Source organism: Mycetomoellerius zeteki, unplaced genomic scaffold, assembly GCF_001594055.1.
Source record: "Mycetomoellerius zeteki isolate Tzet28-1 unplaced genomic scaffold, Tzet1.0 scaffold188, whole genome shotgun sequence".
Lineage (NCBI taxonomy): Eukaryota > Metazoa > Arthropoda > Insecta > Hymenoptera > Formicidae > Mycetomoellerius > Mycetomoellerius zeteki.
Window position 1 is genome coordinate 1,303,030 of NW_017256836.1, and position 15,079 is coordinate 1,318,108.

The 15,079-nt window shown below is 37.3% G+C and overlaps 1 protein-coding gene across 1 annotated transcript; it reads right to left on the reverse strand.

The window, feature by feature from the left end:
- Positions 1-1,052: 1,052 nt before the first annotated feature.
- LOC108721894 (achaete-scute complex protein T3) lies at positions 1,053-4,057 on the reverse strand. Its single transcript, XM_018446687.1, has 2 exons — positions 2,895-4,057; positions 1,053-1,131 (listed from the first exon to the last, which is right to left on the reverse strand). Exon 1 carries the CDS (start codon positions 3,799-3,801, stop codon positions 2,932-2,934), a length of 870 nt encoding a protein of 289 aa, XP_018302189.1. The 5' UTR covers positions 3,802-4,057; the 3' UTR covers positions 1,053-1,131; positions 2,895-2,931.
- Between the last annotated feature and the right edge of the window lie 11,022 nt (positions 4,058-15,079).

Here is a 15,079-nt window from a genome sequence, read left to right on the forward strand (position 1 = left end):
TAAATATAATAATATATATAAGTATGCAATGCAGTTATATAAAAAATAATTAAATATTTATGTACATGAGTAACGTTCGAAATACTCGAATATCTGAATACTGACAGCACTAACGCTTACGTTCGCTGACATAGCCAGTGATTCCATAGAATCGCTACAGATTTTATAGAATTACCGCTTGTGAATTAATCACTTTAACATATATATACATATATGTATAATTATTATTATTGTGTAATAATAATATAATGTAATACAATATATAATACAATATAATATATAAATGTAAATGTAATATATAATATAATATATATAAAATTAGTATATAATTATTTTTATGTACACAATAATAATCATAATTCCTGTCGACGGATCTCTTTTTAAAAACGATCTCAAATTATTATTAGTGAACTATTCATTGAAATATTTTGAATGAAAAAACTACACGATTTCGAGAGAAACATCTCATAGCGTAAATTTGTTCTATGAAGTTGCTTCCAATCATTAAATGAAATCATGTGACTTTTTATATAAGTCGACTTTTCAATTTTGTATGTAAGAATATTAAGCTAAAGTAAAAATGTATTCCATGTCAAATTTCGACATTTCTTCGGTGAAATTTTTGCGTTTTTCTCAAAACCATGCTACTTTTATTTTAAAAATATTTTTGTTACGCAATAAATAGTTAAAATATAATTTGAAGACGTTAAGATGAGTGAGTCATCCTGAATAAATAATTGTATAGATACGCCCCTTATCTTATATTTACTTTTGGATAGTGAAATATGAGAAAACGTTTTCGCCATAATAAATTACAAAATAGAAAGCTAACATAATTAGAAATTGCAATGCATTTATCATGTATTTTTGAAGTACTACTTCTAATTGTACATTTCAAAATTGTTCGTTATCAATATACGACATAATTTTAGAGACAATATATTTCCAAAGATCTTTCTCATTTATATAAAAGAGAATAACATATTTTACGTAGTTCAGACGACAAAGTGCAAAGTAATATGACTAGATTATAGTTAATGCAACAGCCGCTTTCTTCGTTTACCTTTATTTCTCTTGTTTGCATTGTTTTTGATTTTTGACCTACACGCGTGCCTTTGCATTTGGTCATTGCTGTAACAAAAAATGGAAGAGTTTCTATTAGATGTGCGTATTCAATATTATTAACATATGAGACAATGATTTTTATTTGAGTAAAGAAATTAAAAGAATATTTATAGAATTAGATGGCGCATATATATATATATATAGGCGCATATATATATACAATTTTATAAATATTCCTTCATTTTCTTGTTATATATACGCACATATATAATACATATATATTGTATACTTTGGACACGTTATACACAAAATTTTACGCGAATGATGCGATCCAAAGACGACATTCAATGCTTGCGCTTTCAGTATGATATCGATTCATCCGAATAGATCGCGAGTTTCTCGTTGGTAAAGGATGATAAAAAAGAAGCCCTGCAGGTATACGAGATGGAAGAAGCAGGGGATGATTTCAGGTAAGGGCAGTTTTACTGCAAAGGAGTCCTGCACGCTCTTCGTGGGCAAAAGCGAGAGAAAAAGTGGAAAGGAGTGAAGAAGAGAGAGAGAACGTACCGGTTCAAAAACCGACAAACGAGGGACGGGAATATCTTGAAAGATGCATTCAAGTTAAACGCGGCAAACGAAATCGTCCTCGTGAAAAAGAGAGGTGGAACGGGACGTGGATAAAGAAAGATGGGGGACAGGAGAAAAGTGAAAGATGAGGATAAGGGAAGATACACACATACACACATACACACACACACACACACACACACACACACACACACACACACATACACACACGCATATAGAATGTGACGAGAGATCCGAAAGTTACGTCCATCAAGATTAGAGCTAAACTCGAGCTTTGAAAGACAATCAAATTTCTTCTATATTCGCGATTTGTTGAGGTCTTTGAACTATTATTATACTCCTCTCTTATATATTTTTACTTCGAATTTGTTATATATTTAATAATTCTTATTAGAGCAATATTATAATCTTCAATGTGAGAAATTGAAACAATCTTTATGATATTTCATTTTTATTAAACGTTGAGCTTACTTTATACAATGTACATATCCAACCGAAAAAAGGTGGTCCCCGATGATCGGATCGAGCGACTTGGAAACGTCGCTGAAGGACGAGGGGCGGGGTGGAGTCGGGAAAAAAACGGTAGAAGAGGGACCGACACTCACGCACACATGTATGTGCATTAACGTACCGTGAAAGAAATCGCGGTACAAAAGCGTCGCTCCTCGAATGTATACGCGGTGCCCCTCTGAATGGAGTCTGCGATTTGAATGGTTTCAGCGAGGGTTCGTGCGCGCCATTGTAAGGGGGCAAGGTCACAAATTTACTCGGAAATTTCTTTAAGCTTCCCGGTAACGTAGCGAGATATTCCCCCGTGAACGGAATGTTTGTCAATTGGTGAGGGTGGTAAACACAAAAAAAGAATATTTTTTGAGAAATCATGATCGAATATCATTGTGTCAATGACATTTGTCAAAAATCAATTATTAATTCTTAGATTAATTGTTTTAAAGAAGATTGTGACGTTATCTGAAAAATTTTATCTAAAAACAACTTATTCAGAAAATTAAAAATGAAGATGATAAAAATATACTAATAAAAAATTGCAATAAAATTATGTTTGATATACAACATCACAAGATTCACAATCAACTGAGTCACAAAAATTTTTTTAGTAAGATGACATAAAACTAACATTCACAATTATGACACGCGATGCAACTCTGAGACCACAAGACCTTGCAACGTGAATGATCCGAAGTTATAACTACAAGAAAAAAACATCAGATCACGACACCAACCTTCAGAAGGATGTAGAGACCAGCGACATCGACATCCTCACTGACTTTGTTGCCACCAGGAGATGACATCTAGCAACTCTTCGTCCTCCGGGCTCATTGGCTCGTAATTATCGTAACTGTCAGAATGCGTCGCGTAAAGAGTGCCAGGTGTGCTGTAACCTTGACTTCCGGCTGACGAAGTTTCGGAGACGAAGCTTGGCGTTGGTGAACTCGACGTCTCCGAGCATGTTGTCGGGACAAAAGTCGTTGGACTTGGGTTCTGCCTAAGGTGTTGATGTCGGAGATCAGATCCATGTGGACTACCGTGATGACGGATCTCCCCGGTGATGCTACCTCGTAGTCTTAATTCCGCCGAATGATTAGAATCGGAACTCACTCCATTTTCAGAGTTGGAGGATGTTGAAGAAGTGGGCGAAGATCCGATGGACTCGGAGCCACCATCGTGTTCTTCTAGAAGACGTTGAAGACTCCTGATGTATTCCACTGCCATCCTCAAGGTCTCCACTTTAGATAATTTCTTACTGCCAGCTCTGGATCCTCCATGAGTACCAGCAGTACTACTTCCTAGTGCTTGTGCTACTGTCTGTGGTATATGTTGTCTCAAAGTGGCGAACCCGTTGTTCACCTGTTTTACCCTGTTGCGCTCACGCGCGTTTCGCCTAGCCACCGAGGCAGGCTGATGTGGTACCGTGCCATAAGGTCCAGTTGCTTGACCGTAGATCTTGGATCGCTTGCATCCGTGTTGTAGAGTACTGTTGTTGGTTGGCATACTGTTGGTGGAGACTATCACGTTGCCGCGATGGGTCTGCGCGCTCGAAGTGGCGTGAAGGCCATGGTGGTGATGTTGCTGCTGCACACTTAGCATGATGGGCAGAACGCTCTCCTCCTTGGACCCCACTAAGGTCATATCACGGATCCGAATCCCCCCACTACTCGGGAGCAGGAATTGTAGCAGCGCGTGCCAGGCGACCTTCGTGCGATGTACACTGCTCGACGTATCGAAGAGAAACTTCGTCGAGGAGAGGTCGATACTACTCGTTAACACCTCGTAGGAAGCGCGATTATAAAGAGTAAGAAAAACAGACGAAAGCGTGTATGGTTTACTCGACCGAAAAGAAAAGCGTGGGAAGAAAAATTAAACCGCACCCTCGATGCTCTCGGTACGATTCTGGCTCCCGAAATGCCTAGCCAATGAGGGTTCGGGGCCTTATATACCCCGGGTCGGGCACGCGCCTATCCCCACGCGCACTCGATCTCGGGTCCTAAACCCCCGTCTTCTCCCCTTCCCCCGTTTTACCGGCCCGCAGTGCCTCATACCCTTGTGATTCCCCACTACTACGGTCCCAAAGGCCCTACGCTGCCCGAGATTCTCATCTTCGGTCGTCCTTACTGGTACACCGTTACTATCCCGATCTGTTTACCGATTTGCTTTTCGGAGCACACCGCGTTATCAATATGATAGGACTTATCGTTGGCGTGTGCCGTCAAAGTAGTTGACAGATTGATAAGCAAATGCTAGAAAAAGATAAATTGAGAGATATGGCTTACAAACTCATTTTTTTATTATGTTTACGACTAGGCAATTAACTCTCGTATATATATATATATATATATATAATATTAACTATATTCTTCTATTTTCTTTTTATCCAAGTTCCTCTTTATATGGAAACAAAATTCATATGTTATGTGCAATAAAAACATGACTTGAAAATATATATGTTGCAAGAAATATAAATAATTTGCATTTTGATAGAGTTAAAATAATATTAGGAAAAGTTAAAGAAAGTATGAAAGGCAAGGGAAAGAATATTAAAAAATTTTGATACCATAGTTCATATCATTATTTTAAAGAACGTTTTTGCAACGTATTTGTTATCTACAAATAAGAATTAATTCGCAGGCTATGCAAAATTTGTTTATGAAGAAATTAATTTTCATTGAATAGTTCCAATACAATAAGGCCCAATATTCATATATCTAATTCTGTTTCGCGATCCTCATGTGAGAGACACTGGCGCACGCATACGAAGGGTCCACATCCCCACCGATCTCGTGGTGTCTCGGGAATCGAAATTTGAACAGTTACCGGGAGAAAGAAAAGCTGGTCCGAGGGCCCGGGCAAGTCGACTGAGGGAGATGGCGAGAAAGCGAAGTGTAGAACACATGACGAAGACAGAAGCCGTAGAAGAAGAAGAAGAAGAATGATGAGGAACAAGGAGTGGGAGGAGATGGAGAGGTCTGCGGCTGTAGCTGTAGAGAAGCTGTGCAGAAGACGAAGAGGTATCGGAGGAGGGTAAGGGAGCCCGGTGGCACGGAACATACGAGTACCCGAGACGACTGCAACAGTGGGGAGAGTAGCGGCAGAAGAGGATAGCGATGGGCACGACTGCGGCACGTGTTTTCGTCTTATATAGCACATAGTTTAAAAAGTGCATTGCAAAACACTGGAAAAAAATTAAGAATTCTTTGAAAATTTTAATAATCAATATATTGTTAATTGAATTGAAAATGTACATAAAAATTGAATTGAAATGTACATAAAAATAAGCTGCACTTCAATAATTTATCAGGAGAGAAAAGTCCAGTTTCTTCACAAAACATTAAGAACTGTGAAAGGGGTAACAGATAATGCATAGGGGTGCAAATGTAAATAGTACTAAGAAAATTTTTCTCATTTTTGGATATACTGAATCCGAAAGAAATGGAACCAATGATATCGCGCTCACTGCCGTCACTAGTAAAGAAGACATGTATGACGACAAAGGGGAAGGGGAAGAGACGCGAGCCGTCCTCCCTTCCTCACATTCGTGGCGCGCGCCTACTCCCATCCACCGGCTCTCCCTTCTTCCATTCGTCCGGTTTTATCCTCACCGAACGGAGCGTGCGTCTGCATGCGTGCATGCATACGTGTACGAGGGCGCACGCGTTCTTGCTCGGGCCTCGTGCTTAAGGGCGTTTGTGTGGGGGATGTGCGTGCGTGCATACACGCGTGAGGAGTCGCGTTTCTGTACGCATACGCGTTTGCGTGTGCGTGCTCGCGCGTGGAACAGGTATATGCTCTCCTCGTTTCTTTTTTTTTCTCCCTTTCGATTCTGGCGGTTCTTTCCGTCTCTCTTCGTCGATCTGTCTTTCTCCTTGTCGAAAAGGCGACGCGTGAGGGAGCGTTATAGGGCGGTAAGGTTTTCGCTGGACATTCCTACGTGAATAAATAAACGTCAGGCGGACGTTCGACGGTTTAGATAGATAATAGATGCGCGCTTTGAAACTTTTGATAAGGAAACGTACAGGAACGCAAAAGAAATAGCACGTCTCGAGAAGCATTGAAAATACGAATGTTTCAGAATGAGTAAATTGTTAACAAAAAGCTCACAAGATTTAATGTGCAATATAAATTTTACAACTCACTATTAATATAAATTTCACATCTTACTCTGTCTTTACTGAATTTGAATTAATTAATATCAACAAAAAAAAAATAATATTCTTTCATTTCTTTAGGATTGATGATACGAATGGCATTAGCATTATGTTTTTAAATATTAAATTATATGAATATTTATATATATATTTGTTACATATAATTGGCATAATAAATAATTGCTATGTATTTAACCTTTACAGGATAGAAAAGCCACTGTAATGGCGCTAAAACAGTGTCATATTTTGAGGTAAGAAATAAAATGAAAAAAAAGTTATAACAAATCTTAAGGAAAAGCTGTAAGATTTAAAAAATAGACTCCCATTCTCAAAACGTTAACTCTATGTATTTAATTATATATTATTATTTAATTATGTATTTGATTAATGAAACAAAAACTACAAATGTCATTTAATCTGAAAAAGAGAAAGGAATTCGAAAGCACCACTAAGCGTGATGTCAAAGAATTTGAGTGATCGCATATGTAAAGAATAGGGCGATGATTTTTTTGAGTAAGAAAGAGAGAGAGAGAAAGAGAACAAAAGTAAATTCGTGATAGCCTTAAACCTCTGAATTAGAATTTATTCCGTAATTATATTCCTTGGAGCCTTTCTCTCGATTCTCTCTTACCAAACACTTCGCCGCTAATTACTGTGGAATTAATTACCGTGTCGAGTGGCGAGATGAACGATGCCACGTTTGTGTTCTCCGAGTCAATCCTTGCAGTATGCGTCGATTCCAATGCAACAGCGCGTTGCAGGCGCCTCAGGCACGGCCTTAGATGTTAGATCGTTCGGATCATTGTCCCGCGCGATCATAGAGATTAGGGGGCTTTCTGATTGGTCGGATGAAGTATGGATCGTGGATGCACTATGCAGTTGTTACAATTTCTCTCAGCCCTTTTGTTCTCCATCATTTTCACGACGGAGGCGTTTAGAGCAGTTTAGTTCTATAATACGTTGTTGTAATAATATACCGGTGCTGATTTGTGTCGATTACACGTTACCATAAACAGTTTAACAAGTATCTAAGTATATAAATGATAATAATAGTTGTAGTTTGTTCCTATATTTTCAATATAGGAACTCTGATGTGAAATACTTTTTACGTGTCAGGTATATATGTATATATATATATATATATATATACACCCGATACAGGTACATATATTATATATACATATATATCTATTCGTTATTTTTGAATATTGTGAAATTAAATTACTTTTGTAAAACGCTGTGTATATATACGTCATGCATAAAGAGAATTTTTCTAGATCCCTAATTAACTGCATATGCTTTATAACAGCGACAAGGTCGATAATAATCGTTTTCGAAAAATTACGTTCATCAAGCAAAACGCATCGTCACAAAGATCATTTATAATAATAAAGACATCTAATAACGAATCTCATCATGGTATATGATAACCTGTGCTTTTTTTATAAATTTCAAGTACTGTGCACAAATATATGTGTATAAATATACTGAATATAAGCGTACAGTTTATGTTGCAACTAATTAATTTTGAATAATTTTATGATTTTAATGACTTTTTATAAGGAAGATTATTAATTATATTTGTGAAAATGTCGTGTTTTTTATTGTACAGTAAACATAACATCATCGTAATTGAATTCGTAAAAAATTAGATTTGACACATACGACATAGATTTGCCTCGAAAATGTGTGTTTTTACGTGTCGGCAGGTCGACACCGGCTCGCATATGTAATGTACAAATACTTCAATGTTCTGGAATGGGCAGGGAGTTGAGAAGGGTAGTTCGAGGGAGAGAATTTACTCATGCATGCGTCTATTTCGTGAAGGGTCATGTGGGGTTGCTGAACAGAATATAATCAGCGACACATATGGCGCGCAAACGAATGTAGGTAGTGCGTATTGATGTATGAACCAACGTACCTAACATATGTCGCAGCAGGTTGGCCGGATACCGAGACATTGTTGGTTAATTTATTTGTATTAAATATTTCAAAGATTTTTTTAAGCCTTTAACAAAGAAGAATAGAGATTAAAACATTTTATATAATCGTTAGAAAGATTGTGCAATAAGTAGAAAATTACCAAATTGATTACCGAATCAGTTAGATGTTAACAATTAATCAGTTAATGAACATCGTGTGAAAAAAAGATTATAATGTTTAATTATTAGTTTATTTGGTAAATATTTTGATGAGTAGGTAATAAAAATAAATAATTTATAAGAAATATATGAAAAGAGGAATTGATTAGTGTATAAAGAAGCTACATAATCATATCGATATTAAATACTTGAATAAACGGTGTGCGTTATTAAGATAGCGCCAATTATAATTATCGAGAAGAGGATATGTACTTATCATACCATAATTGAACTGCTCTTTGCATCCAAGCACGCGCGTTAATGGACGGCCAACTTTAAACAAAGATGCATAAAAATTTTTGACAACGTACTTATCAGAATTTATCTTTCCAACTCATCCTTCCTGAATCCCATCTCAAAGAAGAAGAAGAAAGAAAAAAAAAACGCGCGACTGTAGCGAGTTTCGTTGCGATGAATTAATTCGTAAGATAAAATGCCACCCGCATGTATATATACGTTTACATCAAGATATCAATAAATAAATAAACATATCTTAAGTTTATAAAAAAAATATTTTGTTTTTAGCGACATGATATATTGTCACGTAATGTTATGAAATTAATTTTTAAGATAGAAAGACGCGGTATATACATAATTAATGCACACAGTTATTATATCTACATATTCATATACGTATATACATACATGTGTATATACATACACATACATATATGATGGAGAAAATTCAGTTTCGATTTATTTTTCACTTTGTTCCTCGTCTTCGTTTGCCAGCCTTGATTCCGGAATTTCGCGCTCTGCGGGAGGTCCTCGAGGTCAACCGAGAGTTGTCTCATCATTCTTGTCAATCGAAGGGTGGGATTATAGAATCCCACTCAGAGTATATTCAGGATGTCACATTGAAGTAAATACGTTATTTGCGTATCAGAAGAACCCGGTGAATTGCGTACGCATGTAACGTTGCAATTACGACGGCGCGACGCGACGGATATACTCGCGCGAACGAATGCAATTGCCGTGACGACCGGTGCATAATCCCCTCGTTTAAGCATAAAACGACAAAGGCTTTACGGCTCCATTGGCCGCCGCGAGCGCATCGCCATGCTGATTAATGATCCACGACACGTTCCACGCGAACCGCCCGGTTGCGGTTTTCCATGCCTCACGCGAGCAACCTTGCCGGTCTCACTGAGAACGTTTTTTTCGCAAACCGGCATATATCGCGCGCGACGTACAAGGATGAAGCGTAACACAAGTTGTCTTTTTGATAGGTTGCGATTTCAATCCTTTACGAGATGTTGCTTTAATTATAGATATTTTTGAAACTTGCCGCCTTTCTCGATGGAGAGTGAGATAACCAGTCGATATAAAAATCATACACTTATACATATGAAAACCTGATATGGTAAACTTGCATTAATAATGTCGTCCACAGCTGCAATCAACTACCCGCATAGACAATTACGATTTTTCATGATGACTATATCGAATCTCTCTCTTTCTCTCTCTCTCTCTCTCTCTCTCTCTCTCTCTCTCTCAAGTTTTTTACACATATGTTGAATTCTCTTCATCTTACTGTAAATATTTTTTTATTTTTTATATACGTAATAAAAATTTATCTTTAATCTACAATGAAATTATTCAATCTATTCAAAGATGTCAAAGATGTTCTTACGATTAGTCAGCCTTGTCATCGCAGATGTCAATATAATAGTTAGAAAATATTATTACACTAAAATTGCACTAATATTAATTTAGATCTTAATTTGTCTATATAAATATATGCATGGTTTAAAAATTCTTTAATTTATTAATACAACAATAGATCTGTTAAATTACAAACTATATTATATTTGTCGATAAATATAATACATTTGTAATTTTACAATTATATAGTTTGAATCCATTAATGATACCTATATTACATATTGGTACAGATATATAAAGTAAACTTAATTGGACCCATGACACCATAATTAATATACAAAGTATAATGCAATAAAAATATTTAAGTAATTTGTTGTCTTATTATTATACATCTATCGAATTCGCTGGCTTGGACTTCAGTCCAACGTAATCGCGGTTTCTCTCATCGTTGATTTTACGCATAAAAAAGGCATTGTCGCAAGATCCAAGATCGTGGATGGACGATCAGCACGACGATTCTTCTCGGTGAAGATTTATCGTGCGAGCGGTCCTGTGTACCTTGATATAATCCCGAGGTGGACCTGCGTCCTTCTGTGGCGGATCATTCGACGAGTCATTTTTCACGTGAACGCACAAAGGGAACGCCATCCGGGGGAGGAGACAGAGAGACGCGCGCTTGCGGAACTATCTGGTTAGACTATCTGTACACCGACGAACGTCTCGCAGGAATTTTTCGTGCCCGACAAAAGACGGAATCATGATCCTCCACGAGCTCGGCCGGTCGTTGAAAGGCCGAGCTCAATCGAGAGCTACCGTTGATCGTCACCGATGATTCGAAACGGCGATATCTGTGGGAGAAAATATGAGGACCGGCTTCCAAATGCTACTACACGAGTCGATGATCCTTTTATAAGGGAAGCTTGATTGACCGACAGTACTTATATATACGTAGAATATTAAATAATGAACACATCGTTTAATTTCGATTCTTAGTAGCATTTTTTTATATAGATAAAACTTTAAAAAGGATACTTACATACTGATAGTAGGTGTTTCTTTTGGTACAGGAATTGCTCTATGATGTTGCGTCATAATACTACATCCTGTACCGTCATGGTTGCCATTCGACAATGATTCCATTCAGCTTTCTATCGCGTCACATTTTATCGCCGGCTAATATTAAATCCAGTTTGCACACTGTTATATATATTCAAGATTAGGAAGAGAGAGGAAACTAAGGTCGAACATCAAATTTGAAACGCAAATTCGTCTTATCGCTTGCAGTTTTCAAAACTCTCAAGCTTTTCGATGAAGACAATATATTTCTTCTTCTTTCGTTGATTTCTTCGCAAAGATTCTTTTGCAAACAATGACCAAACTTGTTTGGTCGCTTTATGACTTCTCGGATTTTTCAGGTGTCTAAGGGTGTGTGCCGCGAGGGAAAAATTTTTTTCCACGGTATACCTACCTGCTACCGTATATACCGCCGACGTGGTGATTTTTTGACGACGTTATCTAAATTGTCACCGTGTGCAACCGGGTGAAGCACGTCGAAGGATATCAGATATTTCGGGATAACCTTAATTACACCTTAATTACAAGCATCGGGGGATTAAGCAGAGAGATCGTAGGTTTACCTTCATTGTGAAATTCTTTTCCCTGTGCGATGGTAGACCACGTTAAGGATCGAATCGTATCCTTACACATTAATCGATTAAATCTTAAAGGGCCTTGAATACATTAGTCGGAGAACAAGACGCTGCGCGAGAAATAAGAAAGACGGTAGACCTTTCTCCTTGAACCGCGTCGGATACCGGTAACGATGAAATATCATGGAGATGCATTCACCGATTGAAACTTCATTTACACTATCCATGTAGCCGGCGGCATCGAAAAATGAAACAATTAATTTTGTATCTAAATTCGTCTTTTTATTCAATATTAAATTCGTCTAGAGAGAGAGAGAGAGAGAGAGAGAGAGAGAGAGAGAGAGAGAAGAGTACTGCAGATCTACTTATTAAACAAACAGTATAACACAAAGAATCTGGTTAATACTAATATATTTTTCGACAATAACTACATAGATAATGTGATTTAAAATAAAAATGGAAATTAAAATTGAAATTTTGATGTCAGCAATTAATTGAATAAAATCATTCTTACTTCCGTCGGCGCAAATCGGCAAAATTATATTATATTCTTTATCGTAAGATAGCCGCGCGCCTAAATATAGTTAGCCTTAAACTGTCAATTGTAATGTTGAGATTTACACAAGCGAAAAATTTATGGCATAAGCAAATTGCAGTGTATAGTAATTCTTGGAACAAGGAAGGCGAACACGCGCGCTGCCACCTACAATTTTCCGTCTGGCTCCTATTGTGAGCTCTTGGCACGCGATTCCACACGCACCTCGTTGACATGCAAATATCAGGCAGCTGATGACCGTGGCGATTTTTGCAATCGGGTGCGAGGGATGCAACAAGACTACATGCGTATCGTTTACGTGTGCGTGTGATGGTGTCACGCGCACGGCGCGGCACGTTTCCACTTTCACGAAATGACGTGGTCTACCCTGAGAGGTCGGATGCAATCGCTTGGATGTCAAGGTCTCGCGGTCAAGGACGTGCTCACGCGAGCTCGCTCGTTGTACCTGTGACCTGCAAGGGTTCGGGGCTTCGGCGCTCTCGGGGCCCCGAGACCCCGTCGTGCCGGTCTGCCACGACTTGGAGCATCACCCGGTGAAGAGAAGTGATAGGGGGAGGAGGGATAAAACACTTAAATCTCTTTTCTCTTTTGCTGCCGCCGCCGTCTCCCGTGCGAATTATCAGCAATTGTGGTTAATTATAAAAATGCTCGGATGCATATGTGCACTCGTACTCCCGCACGGCGGCAACACCTGGTTGTAAATGCGCGTAGAAAAGTATGCAGGAATCTTGCTTTTCTGGAGGCTTCTCTTATAATCACGATCGACAGATAATCATATCTCGCGTCGCCGAGATGAATTTTAACAACCGCTAATTAACTAAAATAAGATATGAATATTGTGACGAGAATTGTATAGGAGATGAAATAATTTGACTCACGGTATAATAATATTGCAATTTTCTTCACCGATTATAAAGCTTTACTCACGCGCGAATAATATTAGAATGATATCGTTCCTTTATGACAAAAATAGCATTTGCTCATGTTATATTTCTTTTGTCAATTCGATTAGTCCATTTATAGTTGAAACATAATAGATATTTCTTTTCTAGGAAACTTCATTTTTTAAATTGTATCATTTTTGAAATAAAGGAGCGATATCATCGATACATCTTTCGGAAATTTTAAATATAAAGATTTGTCATAAATACTCTCATTGTCAGCTGTATAATCATAATTTATTATAATATACATATAATAAGAATTCTCTGGATTCTTTCGAGTAAAAGCAGATTTACAACATCGTAGTTGTTTTACAATTAAGTCATAAATAAAAAATTGAATTAAACATAAAATTTAACAAATAATATTTCTCATGGGATTGAGAAATATTATTTGCATAAAAATTTCTTTTTTTTTTTTAATTTCTTTGTTATCTCTACTTGCTAGCATAATTTTAATATCTTAAATAATTGGCATAGCATTTTTTTCTCCTAAATGATAATTACCTAAAACGATATTTTAGATTACGGCAAAAATTCAGAGACTACTTATAAAGTTTGTGTTCCAATGTAATTAACTTTATTTGCTGCGTCACCCTGAAATGCTGCGATGCTCATTCGTGCAGAAGGTACGATCGATCCACGAGTCGCACGCAAAAAAGTGGACCCGAAAAGGGTGCCCACTATTCTGAGGTGCTAAAAACCTCGATAATCTCAGCGAGTAATAACGAAGGACAAACCTCAAAAAGGATCCCCGAAAGGGGGCGTGCCAAAAAAGATACCAAAGTACGGGACAGGACTCGAGAGGAAAAAAGGATAAGTATGAGTCCCGTAAGGGGGAACAGAGAAGAAAGCTTGAGGAAGGACAAGAGAAAGAAACTAGAAGATTTTGAAGATAACGAGTACGGCGCTCTTTCTTCTTTCGTTTCTCTTAGTGCCAATACTCCGCGTTAATTATATATCTGTAACTCAATTATAATTATCTCCGGCAAGATAATGAATCGATTACCAAGATGGCATCGAATGAAAAACCAATCGGTTTTCAGATAAAATTTTTAGGTAAAATTATATTATTGTTTCAGGAATTTTTCTACGTTTTTACCAAAAATAATTACCGAGCTATTATAAAAAAGAAAAACGTTCATTCTGCAGATGTTTGAGAACCGATTAATACCTATTTCTATCAATGTAGATTACCTTTAATCTCGGTTCAACCTACTCTTCATCTTTTACTAATTCTAAAAACTAAAATAAGATGAAGAGTAAATTGAACCGAGTTTGAAGTTAATCTACATTACTGTCAATAGGTTTTAATGATAGAGAGATCTTTAACTTTCTGTTCATTTAGAGCATTTTTCGAAAGCTTACAAAGCGCTTCGTTTTGGCAAAAATTATAGTATGACTTTTCGACGAAACAATTTTATACACGGACAATGTGTACATATACAATGTACTTTGGGCATGTAAGAATAGAAGATGAGGAAAGATACATTAAGAAAGGAGGAGATGAGAGAGCAAAAAGTCGGCCTGGAAACGAAACGGCAGGTGGAATTCGCACGAAATTCACTCGTATTCGGCCGCGCGACGTATTTCATGAAAGGCATACAGTACGATACAGTGAAAAGAAGAAGGTGACTAATTCAGATACATTTTTTATGGCAATCGAATTACGTATAATAATAAAATTTTTTTAGTTTTAATTGCTTTGATAGCAATTCGATCGATGTTTACATGCGAATTCCGACATTAACCAACGTCGCGAGAGACGAGAGTTCTTCTCCGACATGCAAGGACGCCAACTAATAATTTTTTACATTGTTTGTATTTTGCGGAGCTTTTTTTTTTACAAAAGGTACATGCATGCCATGGATTT

Bases quoted from the DNA above. Each gene is read 5' to 3' on its own strand.
- LOC108721894 (XM_018446687.1), bottom strand. From the start codon at position 3,801: ATGACCTTAGTGGGGTCCAAGGAGGAGAGCGTTCTGCCCATCATGCTA.